Consider the following 19,021-nt stretch of genomic DNA (forward strand, 5'->3'; position numbering starts at 1 on the left):
CCCAGCAGAAAAATGCATATGTATGTATAGAAGTGGATCACTCACTCAAACTCTGGCTAAACTCAGACTAAACTGTAAAACTAGACAGTGCTGATCAAATATAAACCAAGATTCTATTACTGTATGGCTACTTCTCACCTAAAATGTTACGTGAGTGAGTGAGTGAGTGAGTGAGTGAGTGAGTGAGTGAGTGAGTGAGTGAGTGAGTGAGTGAGTGAGTGAGTGAGTGAGTGAGTGAGAGTGATTTTAAGCTTACTGTTTAACTGTAAATCAAGATTGTTCTCAGCTGGCCGCCATATTGATTCTGTAACATGCTCACATTACATTACCAACCAGCAGAAGCGTTTATTGGTGCGGTGCAGTGCATTCTGGTAGTTGTAGGTTTTTTACCTTTTGAGCGAAAGGACCCTCTCTGGCCATGGCCATGTAGCACCAATTTAAAAAATGCTTTCCCCATTCAACTGCCCATTTTTATGAAAATACCCTCTTTCCAGCGGTACAATACTTCTGTGAGAATGTATAGGCTATATTTTGGTGTTGTCTTATGCAGAAATCATAGATCAATTGAAACTTTTCTCTTCGCTAATACTGTAATTCCCTTAAGACCGTCTCTTCAAAACCTCTCCTCGTGTCTCTATTCCCAAACTGTCATCATGAAGGGAGGTTATAGTAGTGAATGTGATTGGCCATGATTGTCACAGCCTCTGACACACCCACCTATAATGTATGATAATATAATCTTTCTGATCCCACTGCATATCCAAATGTGCCACAGGTGCACCAGACAAGCCTGGCCACGAGTCGTGCATATTGAAAAATTTGTTGCATTACCCTTTATTGTTTTACACACCCGTGGTTTCCTGTATAACTTACTACTTCTCGATACCCATCCAGAATGGACAATCCTGGAAGGTCAGCAACTGCACCACAGCTACCTGCACCGATGGCAAGGTCACAGAGACAGCTACTCCCTGTCCCACAGTACAACAACCCATCTGTGCCAATGGGCGCCAAGTTGTCAAAGTCTATGATGATAACGGATGCTGCTTCCACTATGAATGTGAATGTAAGTTGAAAAAAACCTTTAAATGCAGTTTACCACTTTCGACTTTTCTATGCAGACGAGGATCTTGTGTTAGTGTGATATTACTTGACGCAACTTTTGCAAATGAATAGTAATTGCTGTATAAACTAGAAAGCACTGCAGCAATCTGCCCTGCGATCTGGGCAATCAGCCCTTCAAGTGCTCATTTGTGCAGTTCAACTGTGACATGACATTGACGAGATCTCCAAACTCAAAGAAATAAGGTAGTTATTTGGCCGCAGTTCAACCCTACCAGAGAAAAACGGTTAGACTATTCTCAAATTATTAATCATAAGATAATGATATTGTCATCTTAAGCCTATATCTAATTATTTATACACTAGGAGGCAATAAACAAGTTAATGAGATTTTACATTTGATTGATGGCAGAAGTGTCGTTAGGCATTAGCGTCCCCAGCTGCAGCCCCGAATGTTTTATGAATAGCCCCGGATCTCTCTCTCTCTCTTTTTTTTTTTTTTAGTATAATAGAATAAAAAAGCCCCAGAATGGCACATGCAAATAAAGAAAACACATATTTTCCAAGGCACTCGCAGTTCTTACATTGTTTTTGTAGAACTCATGGTAGAACTGTAACTTTTTCCAGTAGCCTATATTTTTCCGAGGCGAATAGAATGGGCAGCTACAGTACGTGCGGGGTCTGATCAACATGTTGTATTTGTTGTTATCACCTACGTGAGGACAGCTGTGAAAGGTGTAATGTTCGGAGGAATCATAGCCAAATCAGTCTAATACATTGATTCCATTAACACAAAGTTTAGGAGTGCAATACTAATGATTTTTTTATCAGCAGAGCAGTCACGTAATGCACAGCAGATTATGGTGCAGGTGGATTATTATCTTAAATATAGTGACTTTGTAATAGCCTATAACGTTATTTATTTATCAAAATTTCATCAATATTTTTTTATCCTCCAAATCTCAAAGAACACAGATGGGATGAGTTATAGTTTGATTGTCGGTCTATCCACTAAATTACATCAAAATTACTTCAGTCGTAGTGTGGCTGCAAAATCATCTAACTACTAAAGTGATTCTGTAGTATTATACATTATTTATTGTCAATAAAAAAACAAAGCCTTCTTGTTGGAGGTAATTATGTTTTCTGCCTGTTCCAGTTGTTACTTCTTCTTACAGTTGTTCTTCTTATCCTGCAGGTGTGTGCAGTGTCTGGGCTGGATCCCACTACATGACATTTGATGGAAAATCATACGATTTCAACAAGAACTGCTCTTACTACCTGGTCAAAGAGATTATTACTAAATATAACCTGACTATCATAGTAAATAACCATGACTGTGACCCTTCAGACAGCACATTCTGTCCGCAGGCTCTCACTGTTGCATACCAATCCTACACAGTAGTTTTGACTCAGTTGAATACTTCAGGATCAGCATTTAATGTGGTAAGCAACTATTCGAATTATTAAAGACATTTGTTGTTTTAGTGTTAGTATCTCACCTACTTAATTATTTTGAGAGAACTGATTTAATGTTAATCTGTCAATTAATGTGGTGTGGTGCATGGCACAGTTTTGCCTCATGTGTTTTGTCTCCTTGTCCTACAGGTGTATGTAAATCAGAAACGTATCTATCCCGCCTATACAAATTCTGTCCTACGCCTTACTAGCACCGATATGGTGATCACATTGGAGATACCGGAGATCAACACAAAAGTGGTCTATAGGGGCTCCTCGTTCAGCATTGACCTTTCTTATTCCCTCTTTGGTGGGAACACTGAGGGACAGTGTGGTGAGTTAGCAGAACACTTGAATCTTAACCTATTGAACTAACCTATTGAACTAGTTCCTGGTATCTTTGACGTCCGTCCCTCTATCCACATTGTCCACATTCCACACTGTGCACACTGGCACCAGTGACATCATGTCTGTGGATGACCCTCTCGAGATCAGGCTGAGAGAGAAAAGACCAGATCTTTAATTTTGGTTTGATATATAAACTACAATTTCATTCAAATTAAGTCATTATCTTTTTTAAAGGGTAATTTTGGGGTTTTTCAACCTGGACCTTATTTTCGCGTGCATTGATGTCTAGGTTACTGATGTGAACAAAATTGAAATTGGTTCAGTATTGAGCGAGAAGGCCGTAACTGGCAACATGGCTAACTTTAGTGTGCATGGAGGATTCATTGTTAACATTTTAAATTATATGATTAATAGGACTCAAACCAGCTTAGTGTGGTTCCTTCAATGCCAATTAAATGTTCCAGTCTCTAAATGAAGTGTGTTTTACGATGATAAAATTACTGTTTATTTAAATGGAGTAATAATTTATTTAAAAAGGTCGGCCTCTATAGGGATCCTTTCCATAATGCTGTCAGACAATAATCTGAAAACAAGCACTTTTTGTGGGTGTAAATTGAAGGTGCACAATTTTTAAAGATTGTTGTTACCATCGGTCACTTAGACACAATAACATGGGAAAATAGGGTCCAAGTTGAAAAACCCGCGAAGTTAACCTTTAAGCCAAATGTGTTTGTGAAGAAAGGTACTGTACATGTTCGACAGGTCTGGACCACTTGTGAATTTTGTTTGTACCTAAGAGAAAATTGTTAAAATACCACAAATTATCTTAAGTCGCTTTTACATCCTATTTAAGAACAACTCTTACTCTTAACTGTTGAAACGGTGGGTTCCTGCATGAGCCCCAATGCTCTGGCTTCATCCTCCTGCCTCTTTTTTTCCAGGGACCTGTGACAACTTTCAGAACAACGACTGCCGGTTTCCAAACGGTCAGGTAGAAAGCTGCTCAGACTCTGCAGGCCAGTGGCATGTCCCAGGTACACCCTGTGTCATCCCACCTACTACTACGACCACCTCAACACCTACAACCACCTCAACACCACTATACACAACAACAAAGCCAGCTTGCAAACCTGCCATTTGTGATCTCCTAACCAGCAGGTGAGGGAGACTCAAAGTATTAAAAAATCTCTTTATTCTCTTAGGCTTGCTTTAAGGTACAATTCCAAACATTGTAAAGTAAAAGCTAATTATGCATCTATCCTGTTGGCTTGCAATCACAACCGCATTAAAGTTTCTGCATGATTCTATATAGAGTTAGGAGATAGCTCTAACTGCACTGTAGGTCTTATGAAATGGCGTTATGATTGTTTCTGCTGTAAAATATGCAGTTTGGGATGTGAAACAGCTCTCATTAAAAAAATCTGAGAATTTGTGTACTTTGTAGACACATTCTTCGAATTTTTTCATTGCAGTCAATTCAAAATAGAGCAACTTTAAATATCAGGTTGTCACTAATTGATCGATAAATTAGGTATTTTAGGATAGGAGATGCCTATAAATGTATGTTGTCTGGACAACATGGAGATGCCTGTAATTTATTTTTACAAAGATCAATTAGTGACAACCTGATATTTAAAGTTGCTCTATTTTGAATTGACTGCAATGGCGTAGATTAGGACACAATCAAAACAAAATTTAAATTCACTTTTTGAGATAGAATTCTGAAATTTTGCACATTAAAGTTATGATCTTTTTCAATAAACATCAAAGATTTACTTTGAAAGAAATGGCAGTATTTGTTTACACTACTGTATGCAGTAAAGCCTTGTAATGCACTGTGGGTCAATTATATATATATCAAAAATCTGAATACTAATTTTGTGGAGAACAGTCTGGAGATAAAGTTTCCGAAGTTTGGTGTCGAGCCAAAAATGTGGGAGGAGATAGGTTTAAAAGTTTCGCAGTTTTTGCAAAAAGTAGAGTGATGGACATTAAAATTGCTACTGGGTAAAAAGCAGAGGGAAGTTTATGCTCTATTTGGGGCTACAGTTTGATATAAGTTGCAATCTTGTAGCATGTACGGTTGATTTGTTATGAATTTGTAAAGTTTAGGATTATAGATGGCTGCTGTAGCACCACCATGAGGACTATTAGCATAAAAGTTTGGTGAGTTTTCATGCATGGGAACATGGATTTCTTAGGAAAAATATAAAATAATATAATAATACTGGCAATAACATTAGGTTTTAAACTTTGATACAAAGACGGCATCACACAAAAGTCTATAAAAAAAAAGTAATTTAAAAGAAGTCACAGATTTAGCAAGCCTTATCTCCTCGGGCAGGTCGTTCCAAAGCTGAGGTGCCCTAATTAAGAAGGCATGATGACGATAATTTAATTGATTTCATCACATCTTAGATGATGTTGATATTTTTCTGGTCAATCTGGTGTATTCAAAGTCTTCTGAGAACTTTCCTGACACAATGTTCTGGCTTGTATGCTCCTTCTAGTGTTTTTGCACTATGCCACACAGTCATACCCCCAGGACCATTTGTGAAATCCTGTGTGTCTGACATTTGCAACAATGGCAATAACACCTGCTCCAGCCTTGAGGCCTATGCCACTGACTGCTCTAATGCAGGTGTCTGTATCGACTGGAGGACTGCAACCAATGGGCAATGTGGTAAGATATATAGTCAATAGAGTATAATGCACTTTTAGATAGTATGTATATAGAGATGTTGCGTGGAGTTCTAAAAATTGCGTTAACATATCATCAGGGTGGTGGTGATGGCGCTGTGGATATGACACATGCTTTTGGTGTGGGAGGCGTGCAACCTCTGAAATATGGCAATTGTAAATCGCTTTGGATAAAAGCATCAGCTAAATGACATGTAATGTAATGTAATCTCCATCTTACAGAGCACACGTGTCCAAATAACAAGGTGTACATGGCCTGTGGCCCAACTGTAGAGCCTACATGCAATGAGAGGTATGAATGTATGAAGAATATGTTAACAGTATGATGTTCTTTTTTGTTATTTTAGAGATCTTAACATTTACATCTTCCCTGATTCATGTGCTCACTTTTCCACTGTCATCTAACTATGAATTGAGAACTCTGTGCGTGCGTGCGTGTGTGTGGGTGTGTGTGTGTGTGTGTGTGTGTGTGTGTGTCTTTCAAACAATCCATGCGCAAAAGTCGCACGCAGCACACTGTTGCGATGATCAGTACAGCAGCAGGGGCGGGGAATTGCTACATCCCTATAGCTCCCTCACACAAGGCGAAAACATGGGCGACAATTTACAAGAAGCTAAAGTTAACATGCATTACTAGAATCATTATAAATTATGTTTTTGTCCTTCCATTCTGTCGGATTGTGACTGTGTTAACATTGACAACATTTGTTGAAGTAGCTGAAATAAAGCCACTGGATGCTGTTGAGCCAAAATCCAAATACAAAAATTCAAGAAATGTTCACCAATCGACTTCGCACATGGCAGGTGTATTGTTGAGGACAAACGGGAGTGCAGTGTTTAGTGTGAAGTAGTCACAGCAGCTGTGGCTCAGGGGGTAGAGCGGTAGAGATTGAACAAGCCACTGAACCCCAAGTTGCTCCTGTTGAGCAGGCCAGTGCCTTGCATGGCAGCTCCTGAGAGGCAAATTGTAATGTGCTTTGTCCAGCAAGGTTGAAAGGTGCTATATAAATGCAGTACATTCACCATTTAACGCTTTGAATGGGCACACCACCCAACAACACTGCAAGCAGCAATACTGGGAACCAAGCAATCAGCCCGTTCTGAACAGGCACGTGCTCCCAACGGGCACTGCACTAGTGAATTAAATGTTTAATGTCCTTTGTGGTGGTTGTTTTGTTGTTCTTGTCATTGTGTGATAAGGATAATGATGTGTGATTTTGAGCCATGTTATGTGACAATTCCTTAAAAATTTTTACATCTTCACACCACTGTAATAACCATTAATTCCATTTCTGACATCAGATACAACAAAAGGTTCCAGGCAGATAGCCACACAGCGACTAACTACACTCAAGAGGGTTGCTTCTGTCCTCATGACACCATCTTATTCAACACAGTCTATGACACATGTGTTACCTCCTGTGGTAAGAGGAGATCCAATAGAAATATTAATTAAGTCATTGAATATTTTTTCTCAAAAGCATTATCTTGAAGCACACGTTCAAATCTACAAATACTTGTTTTTGTTTGAATTTTAGATTGTGTTGGACCTGATGGAAAACCCAAACAGGTGAAAACGTGTGCCTGTCACATATATTCATGTACACTAGCAAAGCGTGAGCTGTGTGTCTCAACTGCTTCCTGTCTTCTAAACAGCCTGGTGACACATGGACAAGTGACTGCAACACCTGTATGTGTGACAAGGATTCCATGAGCATCCAATGTCAGCCTGTTCAGTGCCCATCAGTACAGAGCCCCAACTGCGGACCTGGCCAGCAGCTGGTCAACAAGACAGATGGATGCTGCACAACACCTTCATGTGGTCAGTTGTAGTGGAACAGCATGTAACTTTGTTGATGCCAAAACAGTCAAATCTGCCTCGGATAAAGATTAACCCAAAGGCTTTCTTTTCATGGGATGGGTGTAGAACTTTTAATCATTTCTGCACCTGATTTTAAAATGTGATCTGCATCTGACACATGTTAATGCAGGTGTAAATATACACAGAACACTGCAAACTGAATGCTATTGGTACAGGTGGTAGTAGTTTTTTTTTTACTTTGGGCAGAGCTGAGTCTACTTGTGAATATACTGAATCCTTACCATCGCTGACTGAATCTGTGCTTTTTGCACGGAAGCTTCTCTAACCAGTGACTCTAAGGGCCCTATTTTAACGATCTGAAACGCAAGTATGAAACGCAAAACGCAAGTAGCTTTGTGGGCGGATCTCGGGCTATTATACCAGCGGGATAAATGACTCTTGCGCCCGACGCAAATCTAAAGTGGGTTGGTCTAGTAGTGGTTTGGGCGTAACGTAAAAATAACCAATCAGAGCGTCATCTCTCATTCCCTTTAAGAGCAGGCGCGCTTGTTCCATGGCGGATTGCGGATTGCGCATCTCCTCAAGTCTGGAGAGTATTGCTGCAGCCATGGAGCTTTGGCCTCCAAACGCACCACCTGCACCTGTTGTGCCCCTTCCTCCTCCCCCCACTCCATCTCCGTCTACCCGCTCCACCAGGAGCGCATTGCCACTCCCGGACCAGATCCCACCGGAGTGTCCAATCCCACCGTAGTTCAACATCACGTCTCCTTAAGTTCTAATATTTCCTCATTTATGTCATCAACATGTAAAACATGTAAAACACAACAAGCCACAAAGAATGCTGCAACGTTTTGAGGACTGTACTGTAAAGTGCCTCCTGATCTATCCAAACACCTGAAGCGCATTTTCAGTAATATTTTTCTTTGTTATTATGTATGGTTTATAAAAATGGGAACTGCTGCGTCCGTTTAGATGAGAGAAGCAAAGTGTATGCGCGTTGTGCACACGCTACATTATGGCCAAGCATGCACCCCTTTTTAGCATCTGAATAACGCGCTACTGACTTTAGACTAGCGCCACTGACTTTAGACCAGGTTTTTCCTGGTCAGTGGCAGAATTGTTTTCTGAAACTGCAAAATAGCACCAGGGAACGTTTGCGCCAGAACACGCCTCCTCTTTTCGCTGAACCGCCCCCTTGCCTTTGAACTAAACAAAACAGTCAACTAAGGGATTTGTCATTTCTGCCAAGAGTGTATTTCCCAAAATCCTGAACTGTTCCTTTCAGAAAAAATTCCTCCAAGTTAAAAGTTGACTGTACACATATTCTGCAGCTGCCTGTCAAAAAGCTACAGAGAAGTTCCTCCCTGCTAAGGAGAAACAAGTATCCATACAGAGTTCATAAGGGCCATACAGAGACCCACCATTTGTTGGTTGCAGGTTACCAGTTCAGGCTATCTCATTTGCATATTGAAATCCAATCACAATGTGGGCCGAACAGAGAAAATCTGAACTTTTATCAATAGAAAATTGGCATTGCAATCAAAATCCATTTGATATTGAGTTACAGGTCGCATGTAAATACCAGTTGGAGATTGGGTCTTACTTTACTATTTAATTGTTCTCAACCACTGTTTAAGTGTGAACCTACCACTGTATATACGGTATGTCATACAATAGCATTCAGGACAGGCTTTGAGGTATTTCAGTCAGGTGTTGATCTGTGTAATAGCGGTGCATGAAAAAGAGAGCCTCAGTCTCGGCAGAGTCTCCCACTAACTTGCAGTTAATCTAAACAAGCAGAACTCCGTTATGGTTCTGTAAGTTATTTTCATCAAAGACAAATTTAGGCTATTTTCCACATTCATATATTATCATCCCATTATTTTGTCCCCAACAGAGTGCAATGTAAACCTGTGTCCTGCTCCTATCACCTGCCCGCTGGGCTTCCAACTTGACGTCACCAACAGCACCTGCTGCCAATCCTATGAGTGTGGTATGTGACTCTATCAACATTATAACATTATCTGCTGGTGTACAATATGTAACGCAGAACATTATGTCCTGAAGAACTCAGTAAGCTTGTAAGAGATTTTTGATAAAGAACTCTACAACAACTGAAAAATATCCGACAAATAAACAGAAACTGGCATTCCTGTTTTTACCAATGAAAAAATGTAAAATATAGCTGAAAGCCGCAATAAAGCGTTTGAATGTGGGTGGATTCTTAGGTTTTTCATTGTCAAATATGTAAGCTACAATATATTTATCTTCACTTCAACTAAGCAATTGTTCACTGTCTTATCTAAATTACACACAATAGAAGATCAATATCATTGTTTCTGTGCTTTCAGTACAGATATTAGCCTATTGCAGCACACATCTACAGTATATTACTAATCTAACAAAGTAGTGTCATTGTTAACCTCATGTCTGTTGTTTGTTTTTGCAGTTCCTAAAGGTGTATGTGTCTATGACATGACCGAGTACAAGGTAAGGACACAGTCCAAACTCCAGATATCTAATAAATCTGTCGAAGTTCAGGTACAACATTATAAGGATTCCACACTTACTTATTATGAATGAACAGACTTGTAAGCATGAGGTCGTATGGGTGTGCAGGTAACTTATTCATTGGACAGCTTTGGAACCTGTCATTCTGTGTCAGCAGTGCAACATGAACCTAAGTGGGGAAATCAAAACCAACTTTATTCCTTTGACTTTACAGTGCCTTATACATTCTTTTACCTTACAAAGACATAGATAGTTAGGAGCATTAGTAGTCAAGACTGACGGACAGGTAGAAACAGGACGAGAATAATAGTTGCTGTCAAATAACATTAAAAAAAATTGGATGAGTACAGCACAACACACCCTTCTGATTTAAACCCTTTTCATTTCTGGTGTATGAGGGGAAATTTCAGTACTAATCTCAGTACTTTAATGTCACATGTCCTGTATCACAGTGCTGTGGTTTGTGCGTTAACACCACAAACAGAGGTATGTATTTTTTCATCCACACCAAATTACGCTTTCACACCATACTTTAGGTGCAGAAACAGCTCCAAAATCACTATCGCTAATCCAATTAGACTCCAAATAAACACTACTTCTAGCGTGTATAGAGCAAACATATTTTCATATGTAAATGGATAAATTAAGTTTTTATATAAATTAAACCAGAGTGGTGATTGTTTTGTTTTTTTAATTTTTCATTGCACTTACAATTTATTGAAGCTTGTTTTGCTGCTGCTGACTGCAGCAGTCTTGCTTAATACTGGACCAATTTGGAAGATTGTTGTTCAGTCACTTAGACACAAAAACATGGGAAAATAGGGTCCAGGTTGAAAAAAAATAAAGTTACCCTTCAAATGTGAAAGCTTCCTTTAAATACTGAATTAATGTTTAAAATAAATGGTTGATCAATGTGTATTCTATAGCCTGGTGCCAAGATACCAACACCAGAAACACCATCAGTACCACCATTAGAAGCACCATCAACAGCACCATCAGGAACAACAGCAGCCCCATCAGGAGCAGGACAACCATCAGGAATAACAGCAGCCCCATCAGGAGCAGGACAACCATCAGGAAGTACAACAGCCCCATCAGGAGCGGGACAACCATCAGGAACAACAGCAGCCCCATCAGGAGCGGGACAACCATCAGGAAGTACAACAGCCCCATCAGGAGCGGGACAACCATCAGGAACAACAGCAGCCCCATCAGGAGCGGGACAACCATCAGGAAGTACAACAGCCCCATCAGGAGCGGGACAACTATCAGGAACAACAACAGCACCATCGGGCCCTATATCAGAGAAGTCTTTTAGACCTGGGGGCTGCCAGGAATGTTACTGTGGCCCCAAAATGGATCCCATCACAAAGCTCAACATCATTACCTGCAAACCCATTGTCTGCAACACAAAGTGCTCTGAAGTAAGTTTGGGACACATTCACTCAGAGACATTATTTGTGTGTGTGTGTGTGTGTGTGTGTGTGTGTGTGTGTGTGTGTGTGTGTGTGGGTGTGTGTGTGTGTGTGTGTGTGTGTGTGTTATATATATATATATATATATATATATATGTATATGTATGTATGTATGTATGTATGTGTGTGTATATATATATATATATATATATATATATATATATATATAACAGAAAATCCCAGTATCATGTTCCAGATTTTCAGATTACATAAATGCTTTCTCCATTGAAATGCTTAACACACAAATTGTAAGACACTCAAGTGCATAACCACACAACATAATAGCATTTTTTTTTTTTTTTTACAAAGCAAGAGTTTTTTTCTCACTGTCTCCAGGGTTATGAATATCAGACTGTACCTGACAAGTGCTGCGGGAAGTGTGTTCCAAAGAGCTGTAGTGTCACCACACCTAACAACACAATCATTATCATTGAGGTCAGTACTGCAGCTTGAGTGTTTCTTCACATTTGTAATCACTAGGAATATGAACAAAGAGATGTTCACTGTATTACTTATTTCAGAAAATGAAGTTGTTTACTTTTGAAATGAAACTAAATACTTTTGATGGTATAAGTTCTTGGTAGACTTTTTCTACTACAGAAATAAGTTGTGTTGCTATGTTAAAGAATACAAAATGATATCTTTGTTGACTTTGTTATAACTGTTGCTGAATATCTGACTTAACTTTTGCTCTTTCTGTTGGTACAGGTCGGCAACACTTTTGTACCCGCAAATGACAAGTGTGTGCAATATACCTGTGAGAAGATCAATGGACAGCCTGTTACCAAGGAAACCAAGAGCACTTGTCCACCCTTTAACCCCTTGGACTGTGAACCTGTGAGTTTATCCAAACCTAACCCTATCTAAATCACCCCCCCCCCCCACCCCAACACACACACACACACACACACAAACACACACAACTGTCTAACTCACATGACTTGTGTATCCTCCAGGGCACCGAGGCAACTGACGTGAATGGATGCTGCAAAACATGTAAGTTAGTAAAGTCACAGTATTTACTGTAGATAGTAGCTACTAAATCTAAAATCATGAATTGGTTTTAAGAATAGGAAGTTGGCTTTGGAGGACAAATCTGTCTAGCATGTGCCATTGTTTGAGCTTAACAGTTGCTGTGTGTTCCAGGCAAGCTGCGGAGCATCTGTGAGGTCCAGAGTAAGCAGACGTTCATCAAGGTGAACGACTGTAAGAGCACGCAGCTGGTCAACGTGACGTCCTGCAGGGGACACTGTGGCAGCTCGTCCATGTAAGTCTATTAAGTTCAACTTCATTGGCAAAACCACTATGATTTGAAGCTCAGTTTTCTCAAGTGGGATAACAAAGTTTGTGTGAAAGGTGGCTGTCAGCAGTGGCTGCCTCACAGTAATATGCCTGCTTCAGCACTGTGCACTCCTTAAAGGCAGGGCTGGTAACTATTTCCAATATACACGTTTTTTTTTATATATATATATTGTCTGAAATGGTCCTCCAGAGACTGTTGATATTCACTCCATGCTGATTTATTTGTTACATTTTAACGAACAAACCAAGCTGTCCGGATACATCAACTGACCACAGGAGATAGTCAATCGTATAGACAACTGAACCTAAGTTTCATGTGACTCTCTTATACAGCGTTTGGGGCGGTGGCAGTTGAACAAAATTATGCCCACAATTACCTCATGTTTGTTACATCTTTAGATGGACCTGGGGCCTCATTTATAAAAATTTGCGTAGATTCTATTCTGAAAGATTTCGTGCGCATAAAAGTCAGAATTTTTGTACGCAAAAACAGTATTCTGATTTATAACACCTTGCGGCGCACACCGTTACGCACTCTTCTCGTTATAAATACGGACGTGCGTTACCTTATGCGGTCCTGCACGAGCCTCACGCTCCTCCCAAGGTCGTCCCATATTTGTCCTAATAAGGACCATGTTAATCAATCAATGAATATTCCAGCCTTGAAAGGAGCCCTTGATCACCAATAACGAAACGGAAAAATGGGGAAAAAACACGATTCAGTGATTGTGAGATCGAGGTGCTCTAACAGAGGTAGAACATCGAAACAAAATCCTGTTTGGAAGCCTTAACCCTTGTGTAGTGTTCATATTTTTGTTACACAAACTTAATAATGTAATGTAACAGATTTAGCTCAATTACCAATGATACATACATCATTTATGGTTCATATTTACCATTTACCCCTGTGAGATCACATTTATGATCATTTTTGTTTTTTGTAAAGAGAGGAATTTCAATTATTAAAAAGGTAAAAAATAGAAACAAGATTTTGGATCATCTACCCTTTCAAAAACAGTAACTAATCATTAACTACCTATTTTTTTGTGTACCTTATTGTAAAGTGTTACCAATGTAACAATTTGGTAACTTTGTGTGGGAATAGCACGTGCAGAAAGACAACATTCTCTCACACACAAACACACCCTTAATCTTGACCTTATTCTTTTTCTACTGTTAGTGATTTTGTATTGTATATTGTGCTTTTGTTTGTGTTTATTATCTCTTTGCACTTTGGTCGACTATGGTTGTTTTTAAACGTGCTATATAAATAAAATCGAACTGAACTGAACGCACACACACGGCAGCGGAGGAAAAGCGCATTTCCTCTGCTGCACGGTGTGGTCCTCGCCCCTGCCTTTCCCCGTTGCTGGCAGCCCCTCGCCGGGCGCCGCGACCAGCTCTGGGTCGGTTTAGCAAGAACGGGATTGTTGGTTTCAGGAAAACAAAAACTGGGTTAGGTTCGGAAAACGGGCATACCATCGGAGTTCACTAAAACGCAGTCTACAAAACCTTGGGAGCAGGGGCGATTCTAGGATCTGACCTTTGGGGGTGCTCAGCCCCTAATGAAAAGTTGATAGCAGTTAAGCTAGGGGGGTTCGGGGGCATGCCCCCATGAGATTTTTTTTTTTTAAACCCTTGAATCATGACTTCTGGTGAGTTTTGGGGAAAGAAATAGGCAGATTGAGACATGCAATTATGACAAACTATCAACAGATTCAAGCCATCTGCTGTGAAAATAGATGGAAACTACAAAGCATGATTATTGCAGCACACATACCCAGGGGCGTCGGACTGGGGGGAAAAGGGGGACTGAGTGCCCAGGGCCCTCATGTGAGGAGGGCCCAAAAATATGCTAGAATTCATAGCTTTGGCTGCAGGGAGGGGCCCATAGAAAATGTCTTTCTACAGGGCCCAGAATTTGGAGCTACGCCCCTGCACATACCTTGAATGGTAAAATAAGCCTTAACATATTTTTAGACAGGATTATAAATTTTTTCTGCTGTTAATTTTCAACTTTTTCATCTAATCTAATAACGCCTCTGAACCAGATGGGGAAAACACAACATCTCTTTTTCTTAAGAGCCTAGTCCTCCATTAAATGCATATGTAAATATAATGTGAATGGAATGTTTTAAGTGTTTTTGCCAGTATAATATATGTCCACTTTCTCACCTGGTTCTTCCAGGTCCCTCTCTTTGTCCACTCTCTCTCCATCCTTCTCTCTCTCTCTCCATCCTCCTCTCTCCCTCTATCTCCCTCCCTCCATCATATCACTGACAATCATACACAAAACATTTTGTAATCCACTAGAAAATAATCTTCAAATAAAAGAGAAAACAAAACACAGTAGTCCTACTATGTTCCAGTTCTGATACGAATGAGTCTGATGATCCGTCAGGTCGAATTATTTATTTTTCATTGGCATTGACAGTTAAAAATAAGAAAGTGTCTGGTAGGGAGGTAGCGGTGCTCAAGCTGTTACGGCAGGCTATTATAGCACACTTTAAAAACTCATTATAGGCTACTCCTAAGCTACACATGCCTACAGTTAGCAATTTTGTCTAACGTTGCACAACTAAATTGGACTCTGTGGTGAATAAGCTAGGCTAATTCAGATATAATTGCCATAATTGTAATCAGGGATCACAGATTGGTTCCACAAATACTAGGCCTACACCTGTAGCCTACTTAACGTGTTCATTTGATTAGATTTAATTTTCATACCTTTTCAGTGGTTGAAAGTAGCCATACTCTGACGACCGAATTCCCCAAAGTTATCTGCGCAGACTAAACAGTAGGCTGACTGAGGCGCCCTCGTTCAGGGAATCGCAGACAGGCTGTTGACTTTAGGCTACAACTGAGCTGAACCTGTCGTCATTTATCCTATTCCATCGCTAAAATCAGGTTTGCAAAAGTAATAAGGTTTGAGCCCGGGGCGGTGTTGAATGACGGGCGAGACCCCCTCCGAGTGCCCCCCCCATATTCGAAATAGCACAAATCCTTCATCACACAAATGTGAAAACACACTAAACAGAATGTAATTATTACACTATAGCACTAAGAACAGAAAACCCAAACTAAAACTAAAACCTGACCTTTCTGGACTTCCTTGATGCAAAATCATCAATGATGTCATCATATGAAATCTGCTCCCCTATTGAGTGATTGATATTGATGACGGCGAGGCCAGTGAGCCGTTCCTGGGACATGGTGACCTCAGGTATGACTTGATCAACTTTAGTTTGGAAAAGCTCCTCTTTGCTGGGACTGACTGGGACCAAAAATCACACCTGACATGTTGGCCCAGACCGGCCCACCACATCAGATCACAGACAGACAGACAGACAGACAGACAGACAGATTGATAGATAGATAGATAGATATTTAGATAGATGGATGGATAGATAGATAGATAGATAGATAGATAGATAGATAATAGATAGATAGATAGATAGATAGATAGATAGATAGATAGATAGATAGATAGATTTTTATTGATCCCAAAAAAATGGGAAATACCAGTGTTGCAGCAGCACAATATCAGACACACAGCACACACAGAATATAAATGAAATAATAGGATACAATATACATGAAATAATAATAGGATAGAATATAAGAACAAATAATTTAAAATATATACACGTTGGGAATAAAACTGTACAACTGTTTAACTAGTATTGATAAAGCTGTACCTGTCCTTGCGCTCCCCTGAATATGTATACCAACTCCTACTCCTAAAACTACTAACGCCATGTAATGAGTCAGCAAGAATCAGTGAGATTTGACACATTAAATACTTCAACAAAGTGCCATTTACTAATACACTAAAACTGTATACTCCTAATGAATCATAAAACAAGCTATATATATATATATAGCTTGTTTTATGATTATCATTTCAAGGGGCCCTATGCTATAATTTGAAGAGGTCTATCATGAGTTTTTGTCTGGCAATGCAGATAGAAAAGCTACAATTCTCGTTAAGAACGTTTGCATGATGTGCAACGTTTATATAGGCTACTAATGCAATCATACAGTAAAGCATTCCTACTGTTTTATTGTCGTAGTGTTATCATCAACAGTTTGTCCACCACTCAGTTTTATCAAGGGGTTAAGTGTTTTAAGGGGAGTTGTGCTTAGCCTACCGCAGGTTGTAGCCTCACTCCCTCATCTCTGTCCCTCTCCTCCTGAGTCACCGACACCACTGTGCGTATGCCACTGCTGCCGACACCACTATCATCGGCCACGGGAGCTGATGAAGGTCCTGCTGCTGCCGAAAACATGCCTTTTCGCTTTTTTTCTTTTATTTGAGCCGCTTGGGTAACTTTGTTTCATTTTGGCGTTTAGACCATTGACATAAAAGAAAGGTTTAGACTCGTCTTGGTCTTGCTCCGTCTTTGTGTACTTCCCATTTCTCCTGTCACTTTGTGTTTATCTTTCGCGCTGCGGCGCACTGTTACGGACTAGTCCATTTCATTGTGAAAGTAGGGGGTGTTGACCTCTCTCAGTAAGCAGGGCGCCTGCAGCAGCTGGGGGCGCTGATCTGCCAATTCCCCACTTAGTGAAATGATAGAAAACAGAAAAACGCTTCGCGGCGCAGAGGATTATTTATATATATTTTTTTTAAGTTAAGTGGCTGCCCGGTTCGCCCGTGCCAAAAACCGTCACTAGTTTAAGCACTACACGATTTCACATTATCACAATAAGGACTTTATTTTCAGGGGTGCTGAGATGATTTTTAGGGGTGCTGAAGCACCCCTAAAAATAGCCTAGCGCCGCCTATGTTTGGGAGCATTACGCACGATCACACGTGTGGTCAAAAGGTTGCGGAAAACTGGGAAAATTTTACGCATGGAAATTCTTTATAAATCCCAACTATTGAGAGGAATGTTGCGACGACAAATTTGACCCTGCTTCACGCAACTTTTTCTTGCGTAACAGGTTTTATAAATGAGGCCCCTGAACTGGTGATATTTTTACTTCCAACAGTCCTCTCATCTTCCTTTTCTTGAGTACGCCTGAGTCGTTGTGACCCAGACAGTTCTTTGTCGGCTAGCTACTAACATACATGCTAGTCAACAGATGGTGAACAATTCACTTTATTTCATCCTGGAGGGTATGGCTACTAACCGTCCTGGTTTTACCACACCGGTCATATCAAACGATTATATTTCTACTGGATTATATAACTAATTAATTATATTAGCTTCAGCATGGCATAGAAGATACTAGACATGTCGACCTTAATCATTTTGGTGTCACTGATCATATTACCTTTGAACATAGCAATGCACAAGTGAGGTTTAATAGTTTTATACAGATCATATCTCAGCTTTACAAAGAGAAAAATTCTCCGCTCACTAACAGGAAACATCTTGCTAGGCTAGATTGCAAGGTTATATTTGTCTGATTTCGTGATTATAATTGATTATATGACAGACATTACAAGACAACAATATCTAATTAAATATTAAAAAAAAAATAAGTTCCACAGCTTCCATATTAACTAGCACATTTTACTGCCCTGATTTGAAAGTTTTGTCACTCCTGTTAGAATGTTGCTGTAGGAGACACAATACTAAATTTAAGAGGATGTTACAGCTGGATTTTGACCCAAGACCCACCTATAAAACAGGGTCACAGGATAAAAACCCTTTATGTTCAACTCATTGGCTGTTGAAGGAGCTATTGTAATCAGTGGAGAGGATAAGAGCTGTTTTCTTTGTCTGTCCGTGTGCAGATATTCTGCAGCAGCTAACGAGATGATACATCAGTGTGAGTGTTGCCAAGAGGCCACGACCAGTCAGAAGCAGGTGGAGCTGGCCTGTGGCGACGGCTCCAAGGTCCAGCACAGCTACATCGTGGTGGAGACGTGCCACTGCAGCAAAGCAGAGTGTGTGGCGGGAACAACTTCCAAACAGCGCCGCAGGAGACGCTGATCAACTACTTACTGCTTTACATTGGACCTTACAAACACTATGGAAGATTTAATGTTAGACCTTATTCTTGTCAGGTTTTATTTATAGCTTAACATGTGCTCTTTTTCAGTGTCACAACATACTACTGTGATATAAACTTTCTTAATTTTAGGAATTCTCAGATAATTAATAAAATTGCTGCAATATGAACACTGGAATGGATACTTTATTCTTGATCCATGGGGAATAATTAATTGAATAATTAACATTTTAAAGGCTTCTTTGAGGAAAACTGTTGCTTAAACTGACTGAGGTTTTGCTTTTGCATGTCCATGACTTTTTGCTGTTTCTGTGTGATGCTCTGCCCAGGTTATTCAAGTTCCTGTCCAGTGTTTTTTTTTTTTTTTTTTGCGCTCAAT

General features: G+C 40.0%; 1 protein-coding gene across 1 annotated transcript in view; it reads left to right on the forward strand.

The window, feature by feature from the left end:
* The window catches only part of LOC120555948 (mucin-5AC-like), an 81,244-nt gene extending 62,432 nt beyond the window's left edge, over positions 1 to 18,812 (forward strand). The window contains exons 37-53 of the mRNA XM_039795168.1: positions 895 to 1,066; positions 2,261 to 2,508; positions 2,671 to 2,854; positions 3,810 to 4,026; positions 5,379 to 5,551; positions 5,791 to 5,860; positions 6,871 to 6,992; positions 7,107 to 7,138; positions 7,225 to 7,390; positions 9,288 to 9,383; positions 9,840 to 9,880; positions 10,828 to 11,325; positions 11,713 to 11,811; positions 12,085 to 12,213; positions 12,333 to 12,372; positions 12,523 to 12,643; positions 18,425 to 18,812. Coding sequence (XP_039651102.1) covers positions 895 to 1,066; positions 2,261 to 2,508; positions 2,671 to 2,854; positions 3,810 to 4,026; positions 5,379 to 5,551; positions 5,791 to 5,860; positions 6,871 to 6,992; positions 7,107 to 7,138; positions 7,225 to 7,390; positions 9,288 to 9,383; positions 9,840 to 9,880; positions 10,828 to 11,325; positions 11,713 to 11,811; positions 12,085 to 12,213; positions 12,333 to 12,372; positions 12,523 to 12,643; positions 18,425 to 18,623 — 2,607 coding nt within the window. The 3' untranslated portion in view covers positions 18,624 to 18,812. The remainder of the gene's footprint in view (positions 1 to 894; positions 1,067 to 2,260; positions 2,509 to 2,670; positions 2,855 to 3,809; positions 4,027 to 5,378; positions 5,552 to 5,790; positions 5,861 to 6,870; positions 6,993 to 7,106; positions 7,139 to 7,224; positions 7,391 to 9,287; positions 9,384 to 9,839; positions 9,881 to 10,827; positions 11,326 to 11,712; positions 11,812 to 12,084; positions 12,214 to 12,332; positions 12,373 to 12,522; positions 12,644 to 18,424) is intronic.
* Positions 18,813 to 19,021: the final 209 nt, after the last annotated feature.

Source organism: Perca fluviatilis, chromosome 3 (genome assembly GCF_010015445.1).
Source record: "Perca fluviatilis chromosome 3, GENO_Pfluv_1.0, whole genome shotgun sequence".
Lineage (NCBI taxonomy): Eukaryota > Metazoa > Chordata > Actinopteri > Perciformes > Percidae > Perca > Perca fluviatilis.